This window comes from Electrona antarctica, assembly GCF_951216825.1.
Source record: "Electrona antarctica genome assembly, chromosome: 21".
Classification (NCBI taxonomy): domain Eukaryota; kingdom Metazoa; phylum Chordata; class Actinopteri; order Myctophiformes; family Myctophidae; genus Electrona; species Electrona antarctica.
In genome coordinates, this window is record NC_136802.1 from 2,827,278 (window position 1) to 2,851,808 (window position 24,531).

At 46.1% G+C, this 24,531-nt stretch overlaps 1 protein-coding gene across 1 annotated transcript in view; it reads right to left on the reverse strand.

Moving 5' to 3' along the window:
• camk1a (calcium/calmodulin-dependent protein kinase Ia) overlaps nucleotides 1-24,531 on the reverse strand; it is a gene marked incomplete at both ends in the record, with an annotated part of 108,448 nt that overhangs the window by 14,565 nt on the left and 69,352 nt on the right. Inside the window, 5 exons of the mRNA XM_079490963.1 lie at nucleotides 657-732; nucleotides 6,139-6,265; nucleotides 7,584-7,722; nucleotides 11,550-11,624; nucleotides 20,451-20,582. Coding sequence (XP_079347089.1) covers nucleotides 657-732; nucleotides 6,139-6,265; nucleotides 7,584-7,722; nucleotides 11,550-11,624; nucleotides 20,451-20,582 — 549 coding nt within the window. The remainder of the gene's footprint in view (nucleotides 1-656; nucleotides 733-6,138; nucleotides 6,266-7,583; nucleotides 7,723-11,549; nucleotides 11,625-20,450; nucleotides 20,583-24,531) is intronic.

Below are 24,531 nucleotides of genomic sequence, written 5' to 3' on the forward strand. Positions count from 1 at the left end.
CTAAACATCGTCTAAACACACCGTCTAAACATCGTCTAAACATCAGATTCCTGTTTCTGTGATCACAGAACCACAGATTCCTGTTTCTGTGATCACAGAACCACGGATTCCTGTTTCTGTGATCACGGAACCACAGATTCCTGTTTCTGTGATCACAGAACCACAGATTCCTGTTTCTGTGATCACAGAACCTTGGATTCCTGTTTCTGTGATCACGGAACCACAGATTCCTGTTTCTGTGATCACGGAACCACAGATTCCTGTTTCTGTGATCACAGAACCAGGGATTCCTGTTTCTGTGATCACAGAACCACAGATTCCTGTTTCTGTGATCACAGAACCACAGATTCCTGTTTCTGTGATCACAGAACCACAGATTCCTGTTTCTGTGATCACAGAACCACAGATTCCTGTTTCTGTGATCACAGAACCACAGATTCCTGTTTCTGTGATCACAGAACCACGGATTCCTGGGGGGACTATTTTTGGGTCATTACGTGCATAGTCTGTGACTATGTATGTTTATCTAAAAAAGGACATTATGTGGATGACGTAACAAATTTGAGTTTCGGACGGACGGACGGACGGACGGACGGACGGACGGGACGGACAGACAGACAGACAGACATCTATAGACAGATAACTGTTGGACTCACAGAATGTAAGAAATGACTCCTATGGACCAGCAATCCACCGCTTTACTGTAGGGCTTCTGGGCCAGGACCTCAGGGGCTGCAACACACACACACACACACATGCACGCACGTACATGCACGCAGCACACGCACGCATGCACACATGCACGCACGCGCGCACACACACACACACACACACACACACACACACACACACACACACACACACTGCTCAGGTCACCGTATAGCCTGTGTGTGTGCAGATCTAGACTTAGATAGTATAGACTTAGATAGCATTTTATACACACTTATAGGATGTTATGTAGACATACAGTAGCACTTTATAGTATATGTACTGTTTCCTTATATAGATATTCCACTGTTATGTTTTTAGCTTACGCATGTTTCATGATAACTACTTATCATGTTATGTATGTGATGTACAGTATTGCCATGCTTTTTTGTTCTTGCTTAATGTAAATCGCTCTGGATTAAGTGCCTAAATTAAATGCCTAAATTGTAAATTGTAGATCTATATGCAATTAACTGGCTTATTGCCACCCTAATTAACAGTGGATTGTGCCTTCTACCTGCACTATTCATATGTTTAATTAACAGTGGATTGGTCCTTCTACCTGCACTATTCATATGTTTAATTAACAGTGGATTGGTCCTTCTACCTGCACTATTCATATGTTTAATTAACAGTGGATTGGTCCTTCTACCTGCACTATTCATATGTTTAATTAACAGTGGATTGAGCCTTCTACCTGCACTATTCATATGTTTAATTAACAGTGGATTGGTCCTTCTACCTGCACTATTCATATGTTTAATTAACAGTGGATTGGTCCTTCTACCTGCACTATTCATATGTTTAATTAACAGTGGATTGTGCCTTCTACCTGCACTATTCATATGTTTAATTAACAGTGGATTGGTCCTTCTGCCTGCACTATTCATGTGTTTAATTAACAGTGGATTGGTCCTTCTACCTGCACTATTCATGTGTTTAATTAACAGTGGATTGGTCCTTCTACCTGCACTATTCATATGTTTAATTAACAGTGGATTGGTCCTTCTACCTGCACTATTCATATGTTTAATTAACAGTGGATTGAGCCTTCTACCTGCACTATTCATATGTTTAATTAACAGTGGATTGGTCCTTCTACCTGCACTATTCATGTGTTTAATTAACAGTGGATTGAGCCTTCTACCTGCACTATTCATATGTTTAATTAACAGTGGATTGAGCCTTCTACCTGCACTATTCATATGTTTAATTAACAGTGGATTGGTCCTTCTACCTGCACTATTCATATGTTTAATTAACAGTGGATTGGTCCTTCTACCTGCACTATTCATATGTTTAATTAACAGTGGATTGGTCCTTCTACCTGCACTATTCATATGTTTAATTAACAGTGGATTGGTCCTTCTACCTGCACTATTCATATGTTTAATTAACAGTGGATTGGTCCTTCTACCGGCACTATTCATATGTTTAATTAACAGTGGATTGTGCCTTCTACCTGCACTATTCATATGTTTAATTAACAGTGGATTGGTCCTTCTACCTGCACTATTCATATGTTTAATTAACAGTGGATTGAGCCTTCTACCTGCACTATTCATATGTTTAATTAACAGTGGATTGGTCCTTCTACCTGCACTATTCATATGTTTAATTAACAGTGGATTGTGCCTTCTACCTGCACTATTCATATGTTTAATTAACAGTGGATTGTGCCTTCTACCTGCACTATTCATATGTTTAATTAACAGTGGATTGGTCCTTCTACCTGCACTATTCATATGTTTAATTAACAGTGGATTGAGCCTTCTACCTGCACTATTCATATGTTTAATTAACAGTGGATTGGTCCTTCTACCTGCACTATTCATATGTTTAATTAACAGTGGATTGGTCCTTCTACCTGCACTATTCATGTGTTTAATTAACAGTGGATTGAGCCTTCTACCTGCACTATTCATATGTTTAATTAACAGTGGATTGGTCCTTCTACCTGCACTATTCATATGTTTAATTAACAGTGGATTGTGCCTTCTACCTGCACTATTCATATGTTTAATTAACAGTGGATTGGTCCTTCTACCTGCACTATTCATATGTTTAATTAACAGTGGATTGGTCCTTCTACCGGCACTATTCATATGTTTAATTAACAGTGGATTGGTCCTTCTACCTGCACTATTCATATGTTTAATTAACAGTGGATTGGTCCTTCTACCTGCACTATTCATATGTTTAATTAACAGTGGATTGGTCCTTCTACCTGCACTATTCATATGTTTAATTAACAGTGGATTGGTCCTTCTACCTGCACTATTCATATGTTTAATTAACAGTGGATTGGTCCTTCTGCCTGCACTATTCATATGTTTAATTAACAGTGGATTGAGCCTTCTACCTGCACTATTCATGTGTTTAATTAACAGTGGATTGAGCCTTCTACCTGCACTATTCATGTGTTTAATTAACAGTGGATTGGTCCTTCTACCGGCACTATTCATATGTTTAATTAACAGTGGATTGGTCCTTCTACCGGCACTATTCATATGTTTAATTAACAGTGGATTGTGCCTTCTGCCTGCACTATTCATATGTTTAATTAACAGTGGATTGGTCCTTCTACCGGCACTATTCATATGTTTAATTAACAGTGGATTGTGCCTTCTACCTGCACTATTCATATGTTTAATTAACAGTGGATTGGTCCTTCTACCGGCACTATTCATATGTTTAATTAACAGTGGATTGGTCCTTCTACCTGCACTATTCATATGTTTAATTAACAGTGGATTGGTCCTTCTACCTGCACTATTCATATGTTTAATTAACAGTGGATTGGTCCTTCTACCTGCACTATTCATGTGTTTAATTAACAGTGGATTGGTCCTTCTACCTGCACTATTCATATGTTTAATTAACAGTGGATTGGTCCTTCTGCCTGCACTATTCATATGTTTAATTAACAGTGGATTGGTCCTTCTACCGGCACTATTCATATGTTTAATTAACAGTGGATTGAGCCTTCTACCTGCACTATTCATATGTTTAATTAACAGTGGATTGTGCCTTCTGCCTGCACTATTCATATGTTTAATTAACAGTGGATTGGTCCTTCTACCGGCACTATTCATATGTTTAATTAACAGTGGATTGGTCCTTCTGCCTGCACTATTCATATGTTTAATTAACAGTGGATTGGTCCTTCTACCTGCACTATTCATGTGTTTAATTAACAGTGGATTGGTCCTTCTACCGGCACTATTCATATGTTTAATTAACAGTGGATTGGTCCTTCTGCCTGCACTATTCATATGTTTAATTAACATTGGATTGGTCCTTCTGCCTGCACTATTCATATGTTTAATTAACAGTGGATTGGTCCTTCTACCTGCACTATTCATATGTTTAATTAACAGTGGATTGGTCCTTCTGCCTGCACTATTCATATGTTTAATTAACAGTGGATTGGTCCTTCTGCCTGCACTATTCATATGTTTAATTAACAGTGGATTGGTCCTTCTGCCTGCACTATTCATATGTTTAACAGTGGATTGGTCCTTCTACCTGCACTATTCATATGTTTAATTAACAGTGGATTGGTCCTTCTGCCTGCACTATTCATATGTTTAACAGTGGATTGGTCCTTCTACCTGCACTATTCATATGTTTAATTAACAGTGGATTGGTCCTTCTACCTGCACTATTCATATGTTTACTTCATCATTTTAATGCCATAGAAAAATCTGTGACATACACACTACATCTCATTTTAACATGGTAATCCTATAGTATTATACCCAGTCCTGATGATGGCGGTAACTTCACCATTATGACGATTTTTTTAGCGAATCTGGCGATATCACTTCCGGTTCAACAGATCACAACATCCGCTAGCTTTTTTCACTGTGTTGTGTTGTCAGATGTCCGGGATGCTAAGCTATCATCGTTTATTTTAATAACTAAGTCAAATTAAGCTCTAAAGCCCCAAAGATCGCATTTTACGCAGCGATGCACATAAAGACCGCGCGCGTGCGTGCGAGAGAGTGCACTCGCGGATTTCGGCTGGTTTTAGGTAATTACCGGCCGTTAGCCAAACAAGCTAGATGTTGCTACATTTTGCTACATTAAGCCCCCGATTACAGGGAATGAAACAATTACGTCAATAGCGTCAGTGGCCATGAGGGATTTATTGATTCATTACGTCAATAGCGTCAGTGGCCATGAGGGATTTATTGATTCATTACGTCAATGGCGTCGAGGGCCATGAGGGATTTATTGATTCATTACGTCAATAGCGTCGAGGGCCATGAGGGATTTATTGATTCATTACGTCAATAGCGTCGAGGGCCATGAGGGATTTATTGATTCATTACGTCAATGGCGTCGAGGGCCATGAGGGATTTATTGATTCATTACGTCAATAGCGTCGAGGGCCATGAGGGATTTATTGATTCATTACGTCAATAGCGTCAAGGGCCATGAGGGATTTATTGATTCATTACGTCAATAGCGTCGAGGGCCATGGGGGATTTATTGATTCATTACGTCAATAGCGTCGAGGGCCATGAGGGATTTATTGATTCATTACGTCAATAGCGTCAGTGGCCATGAGGGATTTATGGATTCATTACGTCAATAGCGTCGAGGGCCATGAGGGATTTATTGATTCATTACGTCAATAGCGTCGAGGGCCATGAGGGATTTATTGATTCATTACGTCAATATCGTCGAGGGCCATGAGGGATTTATGGATTCATTACGTCAATAGCGTCGAGGGCCATAAGAGGGTTGAGACCAATAGGCTATTTGAAGCGCTGACTCTGGTCAACAGCAGAGTCTCTACGTCTACACACTCCTCATTCACTGGAAAAGAGCTACACTAGCTGGAGCTACACAGCACTGGCTACCTTTTCAGGACACGAGCCCCCAAACTGTATTTGAACCCCAAACTAATCATATTTGAACTGGGGACCCCCTGAACAGGCTGAATTAATCATATTTGAACTGGGGACCCCCTGAATTAATCATATTTGAACTGGGGACCCCCTGAACTAATCATATTTGAACTGGGGACCCCCTGAACAATCATATTTGAACTGGGGACCCCCTGAACTAATCATATTTGAACTGGGGACCCCCTGAACTAATCATATTTGAACTGGGGACCCCCTGAACTAATCATATTTGAACTGGGGACCCCCTGAACTAATCATATTTGAACTGGGGACCCTCTGAACTAATCATATTTGAACTGGGGATCCCCTGAACTAATCATATTTGAACTGGGGACCCCCTGAACTAATCATATTTGAACTGGGGACCCCCTGAACTAATCATATTTGAACTGGGGACCCCCTGAACTAATCATATTTGAACTGGGGACCCCCTGAACTAATCATATTTGAACTGGGGACCACGTATCCAGGCGTACCGCAGGTCTCTAACCCACGTATCCAGGAGTCTTACCAACGTATCCAGGAGTTCCGCAGGCCGTGGACATCACGCTGCCCGTGTCCTCGATCTTGGACAGCCCGAAGTCACTGATCATGATCTTGGAGTCTTCCTCCATGCTGTAATACAGCAGGTTCTCTGGCTGCAGGGAGAGAAGGGGTTAACGTTATAATACAGCAGGTTCTCTGGCAGGGAGAGGAAGGGGTTAACATTATAATACAGCAGGTTCTCTGGCAGGGAGAGGAAGGGGTTAACATTATAATACAGCAGGTTCTGCAAGGAGAGGAAGGGGTTAACATTATAATACAGCAGGTTTTCTCTGGCTATACAAGGTTGGAGACGTTTGTGAGCTTGTAGATCAGCTATTTTCAGCATGTAACCATGTGTAAAATTACTTTTGTCTTTTACTTATACTGGATCTCTTGTCCACTATAGTACCTTCCTAACATTTTAGTCTAGTCTTTTATTTGTTGATGAAATTGTCTATAGAGGGAATGCGCGTGACATCATCATCATACCCGGAAGTTATGCGGGAACGCCTAATGAGTGGCAAAAAAACTACATTTTGTCCTTGACAGCCCATACATCACAACAGAAAAGTCCTATCTGATTGACAGCCCATACATCCACACAGAAAAGTCCTATCTGATTGACAGCCCATACATCCACACAGAAAAGTCCTATCTGATTGACAGCCCATACATCCACACAGAAAAGTCCTATCTGATTGACAGCCCATACATCCACACAGAAAAGTCCTATCTGATTGACAGCCCATACATCCACACAGAACAGTCCTATCTGATTGACAGCCCATACATCCAATCAGAACAGTCCTATCTGATTGACAGCCCATACATCCAATCAGAACAGTCCTATCTGATTGACAGCCCAGACATCCAATCAGAACAGTCCTATCTGATTGACAGCCCATACATCCAATCAGAACAGTCCTATCTGATTGACAGCCCAGACATCCAATCAGAACAGTCCTATCTGATTGACAGCCCAGACATCCAATCAGAACAGTCCTATCTGATTGACAGCCCATACATCCAATCAGAACAGTCCTATCTGATTGACAGCCCATACATCCAATCAGAACAGTCCTATCTGATTGACAGCCCAGACATCCAATCAGAACAGTCCTATCTGATTGCATTAGACGATGTTAAGCGACGTTAAACTCACTTCTCCACTCGATTTCCCATTCCCTTTATGCATGCACATACCCTCTATATACCCTCTATATACCCTCTATATACCCTCTATATACCCTCTACATACCCTCTACATACCCTCTATATACCCTCTATATACCCTCTATATATTTAGTCTTACTTTTAGTCATCATAGCGTCGTTTTTATGTAGTTTCCATTTAGTTTTAGTCTGTGAAAAAAGGTAGTCGACAAAATGGCCGTGTGAACTATATGGCCATGTGGTGTTGGTACCACCATACCTTCAAGTCTCGGTGGACGATGCCCATGTCGTGCAGGTACTTGACGGCGTCCAGGATCTGGCGGATGAGCTGGCTGGCGTCTCTCTCCGTGTAGAAACCCTTCTCCACGATCCTGTCGAACAGCTCTCCTCCCGACACCCTGCAACGCAACGCAACGTTAACGTAACAGCTCTCCTCCCGACACCCTGCAACGCAACGCAACGTTAACGTAACAGCTCTCCTCCCGACACCCTGCAACGCAACGCAACGTTAACGTAACAGCTCTCCTCCCGACACCCTGCAACGCAACGCAACGTTAACGTAACAGCTCTCCTCCCGACACCCTGCAACGCAACGCAACGTTAACGTAACAGCTCTCCTCCCGACACCCTGCAACGCAACGCAACGCAACGTTAACGTAACAGCTCTCCTCCCGACACCCTGCAACGCAGCGCAACGTTAACATAACAGCTCTCCTCCCGACACCCTGCAACGCAGCGCAACGTTAACGTAACAGCTCTCCTCCTGACACCCTGCAACGCAACGCAACGTTAACGTAACAGCTCTCCTCCCGACACCCTGCAACGCAACGCAACGTTAACGTAACAGCTCTCCTCCCGACACCCTGCAACGCAGCGCAACGTTAACATAACAGCTCTCCTCCCGACACCCTGCAACGCAGCGCAACGTTAACGTAACAGCTCTCCTCCTGACACCCTGCAACGCAACGCAACGTTAACGTAACAGCTCTCCTCCCGACACCCTGCAACGCAACGCAACGTTAACGTAACAGCTCTCCTCCTGACACCCTGCAACGCAACGCAACGTTAACGTAACAGCTCTCCTCCCGACACCCTGCAACGCAACGCAACGTTAACGTAACAGCTCTCCTCCCGACACCCTGCAACGCAACGCAACGTTAACGTAACAGCTCTCCTCCTGACACCCTGCAACGCAACGCAACGTTAACGTAACAGCTCTCCTCCCGACACCCTGCAACGCAACGCAACGTTAACGTAACAGCTCTCCTCCCGACACCCTGCAACGCAGCGCAACGTTAACGTAACAGCTCTCCTCCTGACACCCTGCAACGCAACGCAACGCAACGTTAACGTAACAGCTCTCCTCCCGACACCCTGCAACGCAACGCAACGTTAACGTAACAGCTCTCCTCCCGACACCCTGCAACGCAGCGCAACGTTAACGTAACAGCTCTCCTCCTGACACCCTGCAACGCAACGCAGCGCAACGTTAACGTAACAGCTCTCCTCCTGACACCCTGCAACGCAGCGCAACGTTAACGTAACAGCTCTCCTCCCGACACCCTGCAACGCAGCGCAACGTTAACATAACAGCTCTCCTCCCGACACCCTGCAACGCAGCGCAACGTTAACATAACAGCTCTCCTCCCGACACCCTGCAACGCAACGCAACGTTAACGTAACAGCTCTCCTCCCGACACCCTGCAACGCAACGCAACGTTAACGTAACAGCTCTCCTCCCGACACCCTGCAACGCAACGCAACGTTAACGTAACAGCTCTCCTCCCGACACCCTGCAACGCAACGCAACGTTAACGTAACAGCTCTCCTCCCGACACCCTGCAACGCAACGCAACGTTAACATAACAGCTCTCCTCCCGACACCCTGCAACGCAGCGCAACGTCACGGCCAGCGTTCATTTAGACGGAACATCTTCATTTAGTTTATATAGAGAAAATAAATGCTTTTTTTATCAACTAGTGTTACTAGTCAACTAGTACCAACAAGGTCAACTAGTGGATTTACTAGTCGACTAGTTGAATAGTGGACTAGTTGAATAGTGGACTAGTTGAATAGTCGACTAGTTGCTTAAAGCCCTGGTATGTACTATGTGACAATAGCAGGGCTACAATATGCCGTTTAAAAAAAAACAATTGTTCATTAATCGCAATCGAGGCAAATGTTTGGAAATAGTGGTGATTATTGATTTAAAGTGTTATCGCCCAGCCCTGACCCTTGAGTATATCTGAATGTTTGCCTCCTTTAATAGTATATAAATCAGAAGTACATTAGGCAGAAACAAAGAGCAGGAGAGAGAATAGAGACTAGACTCACAGCTACATGACCAGATACACAGAGAATAGACTCACAGCTGCATAACCAGATACACAGAGAATAGAGTGTAGACTCACAGCTGCATGACCAGATACACAGAGAATAGACTCACAGCTGCATGACCAGATACACAGAGAATAGAGAATAGACTCACAGCTGCATGACCAGATACACAGAGAATAGAGTGTAGACTCACAGCTGCATGACCAGATACACAGAGAATAGAGTGTAGACTCACAGCTGCATGACCAGATACACAGAGAATAGACTCACAGCTGCATGACCAGATACACAGAGAATAGACTCACAGCTGCATGACCAGATACACAGAGAATAGACTCACAGCTGCATGACCAGATACACAGAGAATAGAGTGTAGACTCACAGCTGCATGACCAGATACACAGAGAATAGACTCACAGCTGCATGACCAGATACACAGAGAATAGAGTGTAGACTCACAGCTGCATGACCAGATACACAGAGAATAGAGTGTAGACTCACAGCTGCATGACCAGATACACACAGAATAGAGTGTAGACTCACAGCTGCATGACCAGATACACAGAGAATAGAGTGTAGACTCACAGCTGCATGACCAGATACACAGAGAATAGAGAATAGACTCACAGCTGCATGACCAGATACACAGAGAATAGAGAATAGACTCACAGCTGCATGACCAGATACACAGAGAATAGACTCACAGCTGCATGACCAGATACACAGAGAATAGAGAATAGACTCACAGCTGCATGACCAGATACACAGAGAATAGAGAATAGACTCACAGCTGCATGACCAGATACACACAGAATAGAGTGTAGACTCACAGCTGCATGACCAGGTACACAGAGAATAGAGTGTAGACTCACAGCTGCATGACCAGATACACAGAGAATAGACTCACAGCTGCATGACCAGATACACAGAGAATAGAGTGTAGACTCACAGCTGCATGACCAGATACACAGAGAATAGAGTGTAGACTCACAGCTGCATGACCAGATACACAGAGAATAGAGAATAGACTCACAGCTGCATGACCAGATACACAGAGAATAGACTCACAGCTGCATGACCAGATACACACAGAATAGAGTGTAGACTCACAGCTGCATGACCAGATACACACAGAATAGAGTGTAGACTCACAGCTGCATGACCAGATACACAGAGAATAGAGTGTAGACTCACAGCTGCATGACCAGATACACAGAGAATAGAGTGTAGACTCACAGCTGCATGACCAGATACACAGAGAATAGAGTGTAGACTCACAGCTGCATGACCAGATACACACAGAATAGAGTGTAGACTCACAGCTGCATGACCAGATACACAGAGAATAGAGAATAGACTCACAGCTGCATGACCAGATACACAGAGAATAGACTCACAGCTGCATGACCAGATACACAGAGAATAGAGAATAGACTCACAGCTGCATGACCAGATACACAGAGAATAGAGAATAGACTCACAGCTGCATGACCAGATACACAGAGAATAGAGAATAGACTCACAGCTGCATGACCAGATACACAGAGAATAGAGTGTAGACTCACAGCTGCATGACCAGATACACAGAGAATAGACTCACAGCTGCATGACCAGGTACACAGAGAATAGAGAATAGACTCACAGCTGCATGACCAGATACACAGAGAATAGAGTGTAGACTCACAGCTGCATGACCAGATACACAGAGAATAGACTCACAGCTGCATGACCAGGTACACAGAGAATAGAGTGTAGACTCACAGCTGCATGACCAGATACACAGAGAATAGAGAATAGACTCACAGCTGCATGACCAGATACACAGAGAATAGAGAATAGACTCACAGCTGCATGACCAGATACACAGAGAATAGAGTGTAGACTCACAGCTGCATGACCAGGTACAGGTGGGACGTGCTCTCAAAGATGTCCTCCAGCGTCACGATGTTGTGGTGCTTGATTCTGAAGGAGAAGAACAAGACGGTCTGTTATAGAGCAGTCTGTTATAGAGCAGAGCGGTCTGTTATAGAGCGGAGCGGTCTGTTATAGAGCGGTCTGTTATAGAGCGGTCTGTTATAGAGCGGAGCGGTCTGTTATAGAGCAGAGCGGTCTGTTATAGAGCGGTCTGTTATAGAGCAGAGCGGTCTGTTATAGAGCGGAGCGGTCTGTTATAGAGCGGAGCGGTCTGTTATAGAGCAGAGCGGTCTGTTATAGAGTGGTCTGTTATAGAGCAGAGCGGTCTGTCTGTTATAGAGCGGTCTGTTATAGAGCGGAGCGGTCTGTTATAGAGCGGTCTGTTATAGAGCGGAGCGGTCTGTTATAGAGCGGTCTGTTATAGAGCGGAGCGGTCTGTTATAGAGCAGAGCGGTCTGTTATAGAGCGGTCTGTTATAGAGCGGAGCGGTCTGTTATAGAGCGGTCTGTTATAGAGCGGAGCGGTCTGTTATAGAGCAGAGCGGTCTGTTATAGAGCGGAGCGGTCTGTTATAGAGCGGAGCGGTCTGTTATAGAGCGGAGCGGTCTGTTATAGAGCGGAGCGGTCTGTTATAGAGCAGAGCGGTCTGTTATAGAGCAGAGCGGTCTGTTATAGAGCGGTCTGTTATAGAGCTGTCTGTTATAGAGCGGAGCGGTCTGTTATAGAGCGGTCTGTTATAGAGCGGTCTGTTATAGAGCGGAGCGGTCTGTTATAGAGCAGAGCGGTCTGTTATAGAGCAGAGCGGTCTGTTATAGAGCGGTCTGTTATAGAGCAGAGCGGTCTGTTATAGAGCGGAGCGGTCTGTTATAGAGCAGAGCGGTCTGTTATAGAGCTGTCTGTTATAGAGCAGAGCGGTCTGTTATAGAGCGGTCTGTTATAGAGCGGAGCGGTCTGTTATAGAGCAGAGCGGTCTGTTATAGAGCGGTCTGTTATAGAGCGGAGCGGTCTGTCTGTTATAGAGCGGAGCGGTCTGTTATAGAGCAGAGCGGTCTGTTATAGAGCGGTCTGTTATAGAGCAGAGCGGTCTGTTATAGAGCAGAGCGGTCTGTTATAGAGCGGTCTGTTATAGAGCAGAACGGTCTGTTATAGAGCAGAGCGGTCTGTTATAGAGCGGTCTGTTATAGAGCAGAGTGGTCTGTTATAGAGCGGAGCGGTCTGTTATAGAGCAGAGCGGTCTGTTATAGAGCAGAGCGGTCTGTTATAGAGCGGTCTGTTATAGAGCGGAGCGGTCTGTCTGTTATAGAGCGGAGCGGTCTGTTATAGAGCGGAGCGGTCTGTTATAGAGCAGAGCGGTCTGTTATAGAGCGGTCTGTTATAGAGCGGAGCGGTCTGTCTGTTATAGAGCGGAGCGGTCTGTTATAGAGCAGAGCGGTCTGTTATAGAGCGGTCTGTTATAGAGCAGAGCGGTCTGTTATAGAGCAGAGCGGGCTGTTATAGAGCGGTCTGTTATAGAGCAGAACGGTCTGTTATAGAGCAGAGCGGTCTGTTATAGAGCGGTCTGTTATAGAGCAGAGTGGTCTGTTATAGAGCGGAGCGGTCTGTTATAGAGCAGAGCGGTCTGTTATAGAGCGGAGCGGTCTGTTATAGAGCGGAGCGGTCTGTTATAGAGCAGAGCGGTCTGTTATAGAGCAGAGCGGTCTGTTATAGAGCAGAGCGGTCTGTTATAGAGCAGAGCGGTCTGTTATAGAGCGGTCTGTTATAGAGCGGTCTGTTATAGAGCGGAGCGGTCTGTTATAGAGCAGAGCGGTCTGTTATAGAGCAGAGCGGTCTGTCTGTTATAGAGCAGAGCGGTCTGTTATAGAGCAGAGCGGTCTGTAATACAGCAGAGCGGTCTGTTATAGAGCAGAACGGTCTGTTATAGAGCGGTCTGTTATAGAGCAGAGTGGTCTGTTATAGAGCGGGGCGGTCTTTTATAGAGCAGAGCGGTCTGTTATAGAGCGGAGCGGTCTGTCTGTTATAGAGCAGAGCGGTCTGTTATAGAGCGGTCTGTTATAGAGCGGTCTGTTATAGAGCAGAGCGGTCTTTTATAGAGCAGAGCGGTCTGTTATAGAGCAGAGCGGTCTGTTATAGAGCGGTCTGTTATAGAGCGGTCTGTTATAGAGCAGAGCGGTCTGTTATAGAGCAGAGCGGTCTGTTATAGAGCAGAGCGGTCTGTTATAGAGCAGAGCGGTCTGTTATAGAGCGGTCTGTTATAGAGCAGAGCGGTCTGTTATAGAGCAGAGCGGTCTGTTATAGAGCAGAGCGGTCTGTTATAGAGCGGTCTGTTATAGAGCAGAGCGGTCTGTTATAGAGCAGAGCGGTCTGTTATAGAGCGGTCTGTTATAGAGCAGAGCGGTCTGTTATAGAGCAGAGCGGTCTGTTATAGAGCAGAGCGGTCTGTTATAGAGCGGAGCGGTCTGTTATAGAGCGGAGCGGTCTGTTATAGAGCAGAGCGGTCTGTTATAGAGCAGAGCGGTCTGTTATAGAGCAGAGCGGTCTGTTATAGAGCGGTCTGTTATAGAGCAGAGCGGTCTGTTATAGAGCAGAGCGGTCTGTTATAGAGCAGAGCGGTCTGTTATAGAGCAGAGCGGTCTGTTATAGAGCGGAGCGGTCTGTTATAGAGCAGAGCGGTCTGTTATAGAGCAGAGCGGTCTGTTATAGAGCAGAGCGGTCTGTTATAGAGCGGTCTGTTATAGAGCAGAACGGTCTGTTATAGAGTGGAGCGGTCTGTCTGTTATAGAGCAGAGCGGTCTGTTATAGAGCGGTCTGTTATAGAGCAGAGTGGTCTGTTATAGAGCGGAGCGGTCTGTTATAGAGCAAAGCGGTCTGTTATAGAGCGGAGCGGTCTGTTATAGAGCAGAGCGGTCTGTTATAGAGCGGAGCGGTCTGTTATAGAGCAGAGCGGTCTGTTATAGAGCAGAGCGGTCTGTTATAGAGCGGTCTGTTATAGAGCGGTCTGTTATAGAGCGGAGCGGTCTGTTATAGAGCAGAGCGGTCTGTTATAGAGCAGAGCGGTCTGTTATAGAGCAGAGCGGTCTGTTATAGAGCGGTCTGTTATAGAGCGGCGCGGTCTGTTATAGAGCAGAGCGGTCTGTTATAGAGCAGAGCGGTCTGTTATAGAGCAGAGCGGTCTGTTATAGAGCGGTCTGTTATAGAGCAGAGCGGTCTGTTATAGAGCAGAGCGGTCTGTTATAGAGCGGTCTGTTATAGAGCGGTCTGTTATAGAGCGGTCTGTTATAGAGCAGAGCGGTCTGTTATAGAGCAGAGCGGTCTTTTATAGAGCAGAGCGGTCTGTTATAGAGCGGAGCGGTCTGTCTGTTATAGAGCAGAGCGGTCTGTTATAGAGCAGAGCGGTCTGTAATAGAGCGGAGCGGTCTGTCTGTTATAGAGCAGAGCGGTCTGTTATAGAGCGGTCTGTTATAGAGCAGATCGGTCTGTTATAGAGCAGAGCGGTCTGTTATAGAGCAGAGCGGTCTGTTATAGAGCGGTCTGTTATAGAGCGGAGCGGTCTGTTATAGAGCAGAGCGGTCTGTTATAGAGCGGTCTGTTATAGAGCAGAGCGGTCTGTTATAGAGCGGAGCGGTCTGTTATAGAGCGGAGCGGTCTGTTATAGAGCGGTCTGTTATAGAGCAGAGCGGTCTGTTATAGAGCGGTCTGTTATAGAGCGGTCTGTTATAGAGCAGATCGGTCTGTTATAGAGCAGAGCGGTCTGTTATAGAGCAGAGCGGTCTGTTATAGAGCGGTCTGTTATAGAGCAGAGCGGTCTGTTATAGAGCGGAGCGGTCTGTTATAGAGCGGAGCGGTCTGTTATAGAGCGGTCTGTTATAGAGCAGAGCGGTCTGTTATAGAGCGGTCTGTTATAGAGCAGAGCGGTCTGTTATAGAGCAGAGCGGTCTGTTATAGAGCGGTCTGTTGTAGAGCGGTCTGTTATAGAGCGGAGCGGTCTGTTATAGAGCGGAGCGGTCTGTTATAGAGCGGTCTGTTATAGAGCAGAGCGGTCTGTTATAGAGCGGAGCGGTCTGTTATAGAGCGGAGCGGTCTGTTATAGAGCAGAGCGGTCTGTTATAGAGCGGTCTGTTATAGAGCGGAGCGGTCTGTTATAGAGCGGAGCGGTCTGTTATAGAGCGGTCTGTTATAGAGCAGAGCGGTCTGTTATAGAGCGGTCTGTTATAGAGCAGAGCGGTCTGTTATAGAGCGGTCTGTTATAGAGCGGAGCGGTCTGTTATAGAGCGGAGCGGTCTGTTATAGAGCGGTCTGTTATAGAGCAGAGCGGTCTGTTATAGAGCGGAGCGGTCTGTTATAGAGCAGAGCGGTCTGTTATAGAGCGGAGCGGTCTGTTATAGAGCGGAGCAGTCTGTTATAGAGCAGAGCGGTCTGTTATAGAGTGGAGCGGTCTGTTATAGAGCGGTCTGTTATAGAGCGGTCTGTTATAGAGCGGTCTGTTATAGAGCGGTCTGTTATAGAGCGGAGCGGTCTGTTATAGAGCAGAGCGGTCTGTTATAGAGCGGTCTGTTATAGAGCGGAGCGGTCTGTTATAGAGCGGAGCGGTCTGTTATAGAGCAGAGCGGTCTGTTATAGAGCAGAGCGGTCTGTTATAGAGCGGTCTGTTATAGAGCAGAGCGGTCTGTTATAGAGCGGAGCGGTCTGTTATAGAGCGGAGCGGTCTGTTATAGAGCGGAGCGGTCTGTTATAGAGCGGTCTGTTATAGAGCAGAGCGGTCTGTTATAGAGCGGTCTGTTATAGAGCAGATCGGTCTGTTATAGAGCGGAGCGGTCTGTTATAGAGCGGAGCGGTCTGTTATAGAGCGGTCTGTTATAGAGCAGAGCGGTCTGTTATAGAGCGGTCTGTTATAGAGCAGAGCGGTCTGTTATAGAGCGGTCTGTTATAGAGCGGAGCGGTCTGTTATAGAGCGGAGCGGTCTGTTATAGAGCGGTCTGTTATAGAGCGGAGCGGTCTGTTATAGAGCGGTCTGTTATAGAGCAGAGCGGTCTGTTATAGAGCGGTCTGTTATAGAGCAGAGTGGTCTGTTTTCCAGAAATAACACAAGGCTGAGTGAATTTGGCGATTGACCAATCAGAATACAAGCATTCAACCAAGCCCTGTACAGTAATAACTTGTTTCAGCACATGAATTCCATCCATTCTGTCGTAGGGGTGATGCATTCAGCATGTTGTGTGCGTCGTCATCCAACGTGCTTTAGTTTACGGATGACACAGTTTTCTGAAAAACCTCATGTTTCTATATCAGTGGTGCTCAATATTTCATGTCAAGGACCCCCAAAAAATATATTTAATTGGGCCACCGACCCCCATCTGAAAATATGTTGTTCCATGGACCTCCCCCCAGAAGCAAAGATTTGAGTTAAAATGTTCACTCTGTAATAATATATATTCAAAGATTTGAGGCACATTTTCACGATTTTTCAAAAATAGCAGATCTACAAGCTCGTAGCGCGGCACTCGGTGCCGCGCTATGAGCTTGTAGATCTGCTATTTTCCAATAGCTAAAGTATAACAATGCTTTAAAACACCAAAATGGGTTAACCATGCATGGAGGCCTTGATGGACCTGCTCATCAGCAGCAGGTGTGTTCAGTCACAGTGTCTCGCTCAGTGAGTAAAGGTCAATGTGGCCTTAACCCGTACACGGAAAGCCATGGGGGTGTGTCTTAACCGACCACTCATGTGTCTTAACCGACCACTCGTGTGTCTTAACCGACCACTCATGTGTCTTAACCGACCACTCATGTGTCTTAACCGACCACTCATGTGTCCACTCACTCTGTCTGTCTGTCTGTCTGTCTGTCTGTCTGTCTGTCTGTCTGTCTGTCTGTCTGTCTGTCTGTCTGTCTGTCTGTCTGTCTGTCTCATCCCCAGCCTGTCTGTCTGTGTGTATCTGTCTCACCCCCAGCCTGTCTGTCTGTCTGTGTGTCTGTCTGTCTCACCCCCAGCCTGTCTGTCTGTGTGTCTATCTGTCTCACCCCCAGCCTGTCTGTCTGTCTGTCTCACACCCATCCTGTCTGTGTGTCTGTCTGTCTCACCCCCAGCCTGTCTGTCTGTGTGTCTATCTGTCTCACCCTCAGCCTGTCTGTCTGTGTGTCTATCTGTCTCACACCCAGCCTGTCTGTGTGTCTATCTGTCTCACCCTCAGCCTGTCTTTCTGTGTGTCTATCTGTCTCACCCCCATCCTGTCTGTCTGTGTGTCTATCTGTCTCACCCTCAGCATGTCTGTGTGTCTATCTGTCTCACCCCCATCCTGTCTGCCTGTGTGTCTATCTGTCTCACCCTCAGCATGTCTGTGTGTCTATCTGTCTCACCCCCAGCCGGTCTGTCTGTGTGTCTATCTGTCTCACCCCCATCCTGTCTGTCTGTGTGTGTATCTGTCTCACCCCCATCCTGTCTGTCTGTGTGTCTATCTGTCTCACCCTCAGCATGTCTGTGTGTCTATCTGTCTCACCCCCAGCCTGTCTGTCTGTGTGTATCTGTCTCACCCCCAGCCTGTCTGTCTGTGTGTCTATCTGTCTCACCCCCAGCCTGTCTGTCTGTGTGTCTATCTGTCTCACCCTCAGCCTGTCTCTCTGTGTGTCTATCTGTCTCACCCCCAGCCTTGTCTGTCTGTCTGTGTGTCTATCTGTCTCACCCCCAGCCTGTCTGTCTGTGTGTCTATCTGTCTCACCCCCAGCCTGTCTGTCTGTGTGTCTATCTCTCTGTCTCACCCCCAGCCTGTCTGTCTGTGTGTTTATCTGTCTCACCCTCAGCCTGTCTGTCTGTGTGTATCTGTCTCACCCCCAGCCTGTCTGTCTGTGTGTATATCTGTCTCACCCCCAGCATGTCTGTCTGTGTGTCTATCTGTCTCACCCTCAGCCAGCCTGTCTGTCTGTGTGTATCTGTCTCACCCCCAGCCTGTCTGTCTGTGTGTATCTGTCTCACCCTCAGCCTGTCTGTCTGTCTCATCAGGGGACTCCACACACATGCTCCGCCTCTGTGAGCTGTTACCGTGGTAACAGGGACACTAAAAATAGGTCTATCTTCTTCTTTATGTTCCTGACATTTCTGGTGCACGCACGCACGCACGCACGCACACACGCACGCACGCACACACACACACACACACACACACTCAAGCACACACATTTTAGGCTGGCAATTGTATTATTGCAATTTATTTTTAAACTGCACTGAAAATAGCGGATCTACAAGCTCACAGCATGTGGCGCTGCGAGGCAGTATGAGCTTGTACATCTGCTGTGGGTGGCGTGCGATCCCAACAACCCCAACCTGGCAACCTCAATCTGTTCCTGATTGTTACTAAGCCGACCTCCCCATTCTGTTTAATACTGTACACACACACGCACACTCCACACGCATGCACGCATGCACGCACACACGCCCACGCCGCACGCACACACTGAAAATATGGAGATAAGAGTTTTCTGCCTGACAGCGATATCTTAACAGGGCTGAAATTAAGTGGTTTGAAGATATCTCTCTCTCTCTCTCTCTCTCTCTCTCTCTCTCTCTCTCTCTCTCTCTCCCCCTCCCTCCCTCTCTCTCTCTCTCTCTCTCTCTCTCTCTCTCTCTCTCTCTCTCTCCCTCCCTCCCTCCCTATCTCTCTCTCTCTCTCTCTCTCTCTCTCTCTCTCTCTCTCTCTCTCTCTCTCCCTCTCTCTCTCTCTATCTCTCTGTCTCTCCCTCTCTCTCTCTCTCTCTCTCTCTCTCTCTCTCTTCTCTCTCTCTCTCTCTCTCTCTCTCGCTCTCTCTTCTCTCTCTCTATCTCTCTCTCTCTCTCGCTCTCTCTCTCTCTTCTCTCTCTCTCTCTCTCTCGCTCTCTCTCTCTCTCTCTCTCTCTCTCCCTCCCTCTCTCTCCCTCTCTCTCTCTCTCTCTCTCTCTCTCTCTCTCTCTCTCTCTCTCTCTCTCTCTCTCTCTCTCTCTCCCTCTCTCGCTCTCGCTCTCGCTCTCGCTCTCGCTCTCTCTCTCTCTCTCTCTCTCTCTCTCTCTCTCTCTCAGACTCTATATAGCATTCAGGACATTGTGGAATAGTAACTGCATCGAAAGGTCAATGTATTTTAAATAGTTACTGTATCGATTTCAAATCATTGAATCGTATCGAATCGCCATATGGTCCATGTATCGTATCGTCAACCATGTAACGTGATACGTATCGTATCGTTGTCAACCCATTCTGGACGGGAACCCCTTTTGGTGTTTTAACTAAGCATTTTGTTATACTTTAGCTATTGAAAAATAGCAGATCTACAAGCTCATAGCGTGCCATTTTGTTATACTTTAGCTATTGAAAAATAGCAGATCTACAAGCTCTTGTACGAGCTTGTAGGTCTGCGATTTTTGATATCGTGAAAATGCGGCACACATCTTTGAATATATATTCAGAAGACTTGTTTTTTATTTCGACGTCAGGCCTAAATGGGTTAAAATGTATCCTTACACCCCTAGTTGTAGCCGATGTCTGTCTGTCTACGTGACACCAACCTGTGCAGAACGGTGATCTCGTTCTCGATGTTGTTCTCCTTCCCCTCCAGGGCCTTCTGTCTGTCTGTCTGTCTACGTGACACCAACCTGTGCAGAACGGTGATCTCGTTCTCGATGTTGTTCTCCTTCCCCTCCAGGGCCTTCTGTCTGTCTGTCTGTCTACGTGACACCAACCTGTGCAGAACGGTGATCTCGTTCTCGATGTTGTTCTCCTTCCCCTCCAGGGCCTTCTGTCTGTCTGTCTGTCTACGTGACACCAACCTGTGCAGAACGGTGATCTCGTTCTCGATGTTGTTCTCCTTCCCCTCCAGGGCCTTCTGTCTGTCTGTCTGTCTACGTGACACCAACCTGTGCAGAACGGTGATCTCGTTCTCGATGTTGTTCTCCTTCCCCTCCAGGGCCTTCTTGGGGATGCACTTGATGGCCACCAGTCTGTGGGTCCTTTTCTCCTCCGCAAGGACCACCTCACTGAACGCCCCTCTGTGGACACACACACACACACACACACACACACACACACACACACACACACACACACACACACACACACACACACAGTGTTAAGCTTGATGGCCACCAGTCTGAGCTTTAATATGGTAAATGGTAAATGGTGCATTTATATAGCGCCTTTATCCAAGGCGCTTTACATAGATTGTGCATTACATTCACCCATTCACACACACATTCATACACCGATTGCGGCGGAAGCCATGCAAGGTACCAACCAGCACATCGGGAGCAATTTGGGGTTCAGTGTCTTGTCCAAGGACATGTAGACAGGAGGAGCCGGGAATCGAACCGCCGACCCATGGATCATTGGACGACCTGCTCTACCTCCTGAGCCACAGCCGCCCCCAGCCCCCCATATTGTTTGCAGAGTATCCATGAAGGAACCTCTGTGTGATTCATACACAACGCATCGTCTGTCTGATACAAACTGGACCACAATGTCAACAAGCTGTGTCTTGTTTTCTGATTCATCCATGTTGGCGTATTACTGAGAACTACTCCAGTAACGTTCCCTTGTTTTTGAGTGGTGCTGCTAGTCTGTCTGTCTGTCTGTCTGTCTGTCTGTCTGTCTGTCTGTCTGTCTGTCTGTCTGTCTGTCTGTCTGTCTGTCTGTCTGTCTGTCTGGAGGAGTTGAAAGTCTCATGACAAATAAAACCAATATCAGACATCTGTATGATGTCATCTGTATGATTTCATCTGTATGATGTCATCTGTATGATGCGTGGATATTCTGGAACCTGTACAGCTACACATACTGTAGTTTGCATACTGTAGTTTGCATACTGTAGTTCGCCATATGCCCGTGCCTAGATCTGTTCTCAGCAAATCACCAAGAAATCCAGGGTTCCTCTGAGGTAACGGATAGCGTGAGATAGAGTCTTTATAAATAACACTTTCCCAGCCTGCCTTGGCCATCGTGCGTGCGTGCGTGCGTGCGTGCGTGCGTGCGTGCGTGCCTGCGTGCGTGCGTGCGTGCGTGCGTGCGTGCGTGCGTGCGTGCGTGCGTGCGTGCCTGCATGCGTGCGTGCCTGCGTGCGTGCGTGCGTGCGTGCGTGCACATGCATGAATAATTCACCATGGTGAACATCGGTGCTTTCAGGGATTTTACTTTAGAGTTTGGGAAGAAAACCTTTTCCCAAACGTTTTCATGGACCCTCAGATTGACCCTAATTAGCCCCGCGGACCGCCGGACCCCCGTTTGAAGAGATCTAGCAGTGATTCTCAACCCGTTTAATTTCAAGGACCCCCACAGTTTGACATGCATTACTGTACGGACCCCCATTTAATGGCATTTCTATCTCTGGGACCCCCAATTTATATTGTAAAATCAATGTTAATTGAACTCTGAGAGTGTACAAATGGAACCAAACGGACACGTTCCGTTTGGTTCCACAAGGGTCCTACAAGGGTGCATTTGGTTCCAAACTACTGTTCTATCCTATACTGACTCACCTCTACCAGTGAGGAGCCCCCACCGGGAGGACATACAGTTATAACCTTTACTGGCTCACTTGCCAGTGAGGAGCCCCCACCAGGAGGACGTACTGTTATATCCTTTACTGGCTCACCTGCCAGTGAGGAGCCCCCACCGGGAGGACGTACTGTTGTATCCTATACTGACTCACCTCTACCAGTGAGGAGCCCCCACCTCTACCAGTGAGGAGCCCCCACCGGGAGGACGTACTGTTATATCTTTACTGGCTCACCTGCCAGTGAGGAGCCCCCACCGGGAGGATGCACTGTTGTATCCTATACTGACTCACCTGCCAGTGAGGAGCCCCCACCGGGAGGATGTACTGTTGTATCCTATACTGACTCACCTGCCGGTGAGGAGCCCCCACCGGGAGGACATACTGGCTTAGACGCGCCACCACTCCAGTCCGGATGCATAGAAACCCTTGCTTAAGACACGCCCACCACTCCAGTCCGGATGCATAGAAACCCTGGCTTTAGACACGCCCACCACTCCAGTCCGGATGCATAGAAACCCTGGCTTTAGACACGCCCACCACTCCAGTCCGGATGCATAGAAACCCTGGCTTAAGACACGCCCACCACTCCAGTCCGGATGCATAGAAACCCTGGCTTAAGACACGCCCACCACTCCAGTGGTGGGCGTGGCCAAAATGTATAGGGTTAGTGGTTAATGTATGTTTTCTAATCAAAATTATAATCACCAAAGTAACTAGTAACTAAAGTTTTCAAATAATTGTAGTGAAGTGAAAGTACAAAGTTTGGCTCTGAGATGTAGTGGAGTAGAAGTAAAAGTACTGGAAATTGGAAATACTCAAGTAAAGTACAAATACCTCAACATTTTACTTAAGTACAGTACTTAAGTAAAAGTACTTAGTTACTTTCCACCACTGGTTTCCTTATAAGCAATTGTTTAATGTACTCATCATGACTCTTTGCGCTGCGTAAAATATTCCCTCCGTCTCCAACTGTGTTTCCTCGTCATGTAATCCGCCACATAGTTTGCTTCATTTCCTTTATTTGCTGCGGATTGCATTTTCACACCTGCACCGAATCGGAATCAAGTGCGATTGGAAGCGAAGCGAAACCCCCGTAGAATGTGGTTCTTTGATGCGCATTAAGGGATCGAATGAGGCTTCACACCTGGCAAAATTAAACAAAGTGCACTTTCCGACAATGTGCAGCAGGATTCGTTTTAATGGCAGTAAAGCTTTCTGGTGTGAAGGTGACCTAAGTGCACATTACTATACACACAAAGACACAAGGTCACAGAAACAGCGGTAAAGGTCACTACACTACAATAACAACCCTATTTGTATCCATAATGGATTCAAGTCAATGCAGCGAGCTCCTTTGTTGTTGCTTTTAGGGGTTGAAATGGACAGCATTATGGATCACTGGTGCCGGTATATACGACATGCTAATTTAACTTGGGAGGACCAAAGGGTCCATTTGGTTACATTTATACGTTCTACACAGTTACAAATGGAAAGATCAATGACTGGACTGCCCAGATAGCAAAAGATGTTAATTCAACGTTGACTTTTGGTCAGATTGGTTATTTTTGGTTGAGGTTGAAATACCTATGTTGATTCAATGTCTAATTACAGTTAACCATTTCAACGTTTGAAAAGCTGTTGTTGAATCAATGTATTATAGATGCTGATTTTTCAATGTTGAAATGCCCTACAATTAATTGACATTGTTTCAATCCTATGGTTTCAATTGTGCTGGGGGGGGGGGGGTAGGTTGAAATACCTATGTTGATTCAATGTCTAATTACAGTTAACCATTTCAACGTTTGAAAAGCTGTTGTTGAATCAATGTATTATAGATGCTGATTTTTCAATGTTGAAATGCCCTACAATTAATTGACATTGTTTCAATCCTATGGTTTCAATTGTGCTGGGGGGGGGGGGGTAGGTTGAAAAACCTATGTTGATTCAATGTCTAATTACAGTTATCATTTCAACGTTTGATTGATTGATTGATTGATTGATTGAAATATTTATTAACAGTTTGCAGAATTACAGTACATTTCAAGCACAACTCAATACAAAGACTGTCAACTGTGAGTGGACGACCCAATAACGCATTACACTTGTTTACAAGAGGGTCCACCTTGTTCAATTCATCAAAACATTTAGAGACATACGAATATACACTTCTATAAAGCCAAATTATATATTGTTGAAAAGCTATTGTTGAATCAATGTTGAAATGCCCTACAATGAATTGACATTGTTTCAATCCTATGGTTTCAATTGTGCTGGGGTGGGGTGGGGTGGGGTGTTAACGAGACCATGCGAGATCTCGCGGGACTTGAGTCAGTTCAAAGTTCACAATCACTTAAACACTGGTGGCTGGCGGGCTTTTGCAGTAGCAGGAACTTTTGGAACGTGGCTAAACGGCGTGTGAAATAAACAAGAAACAAACTGGTAAGTCG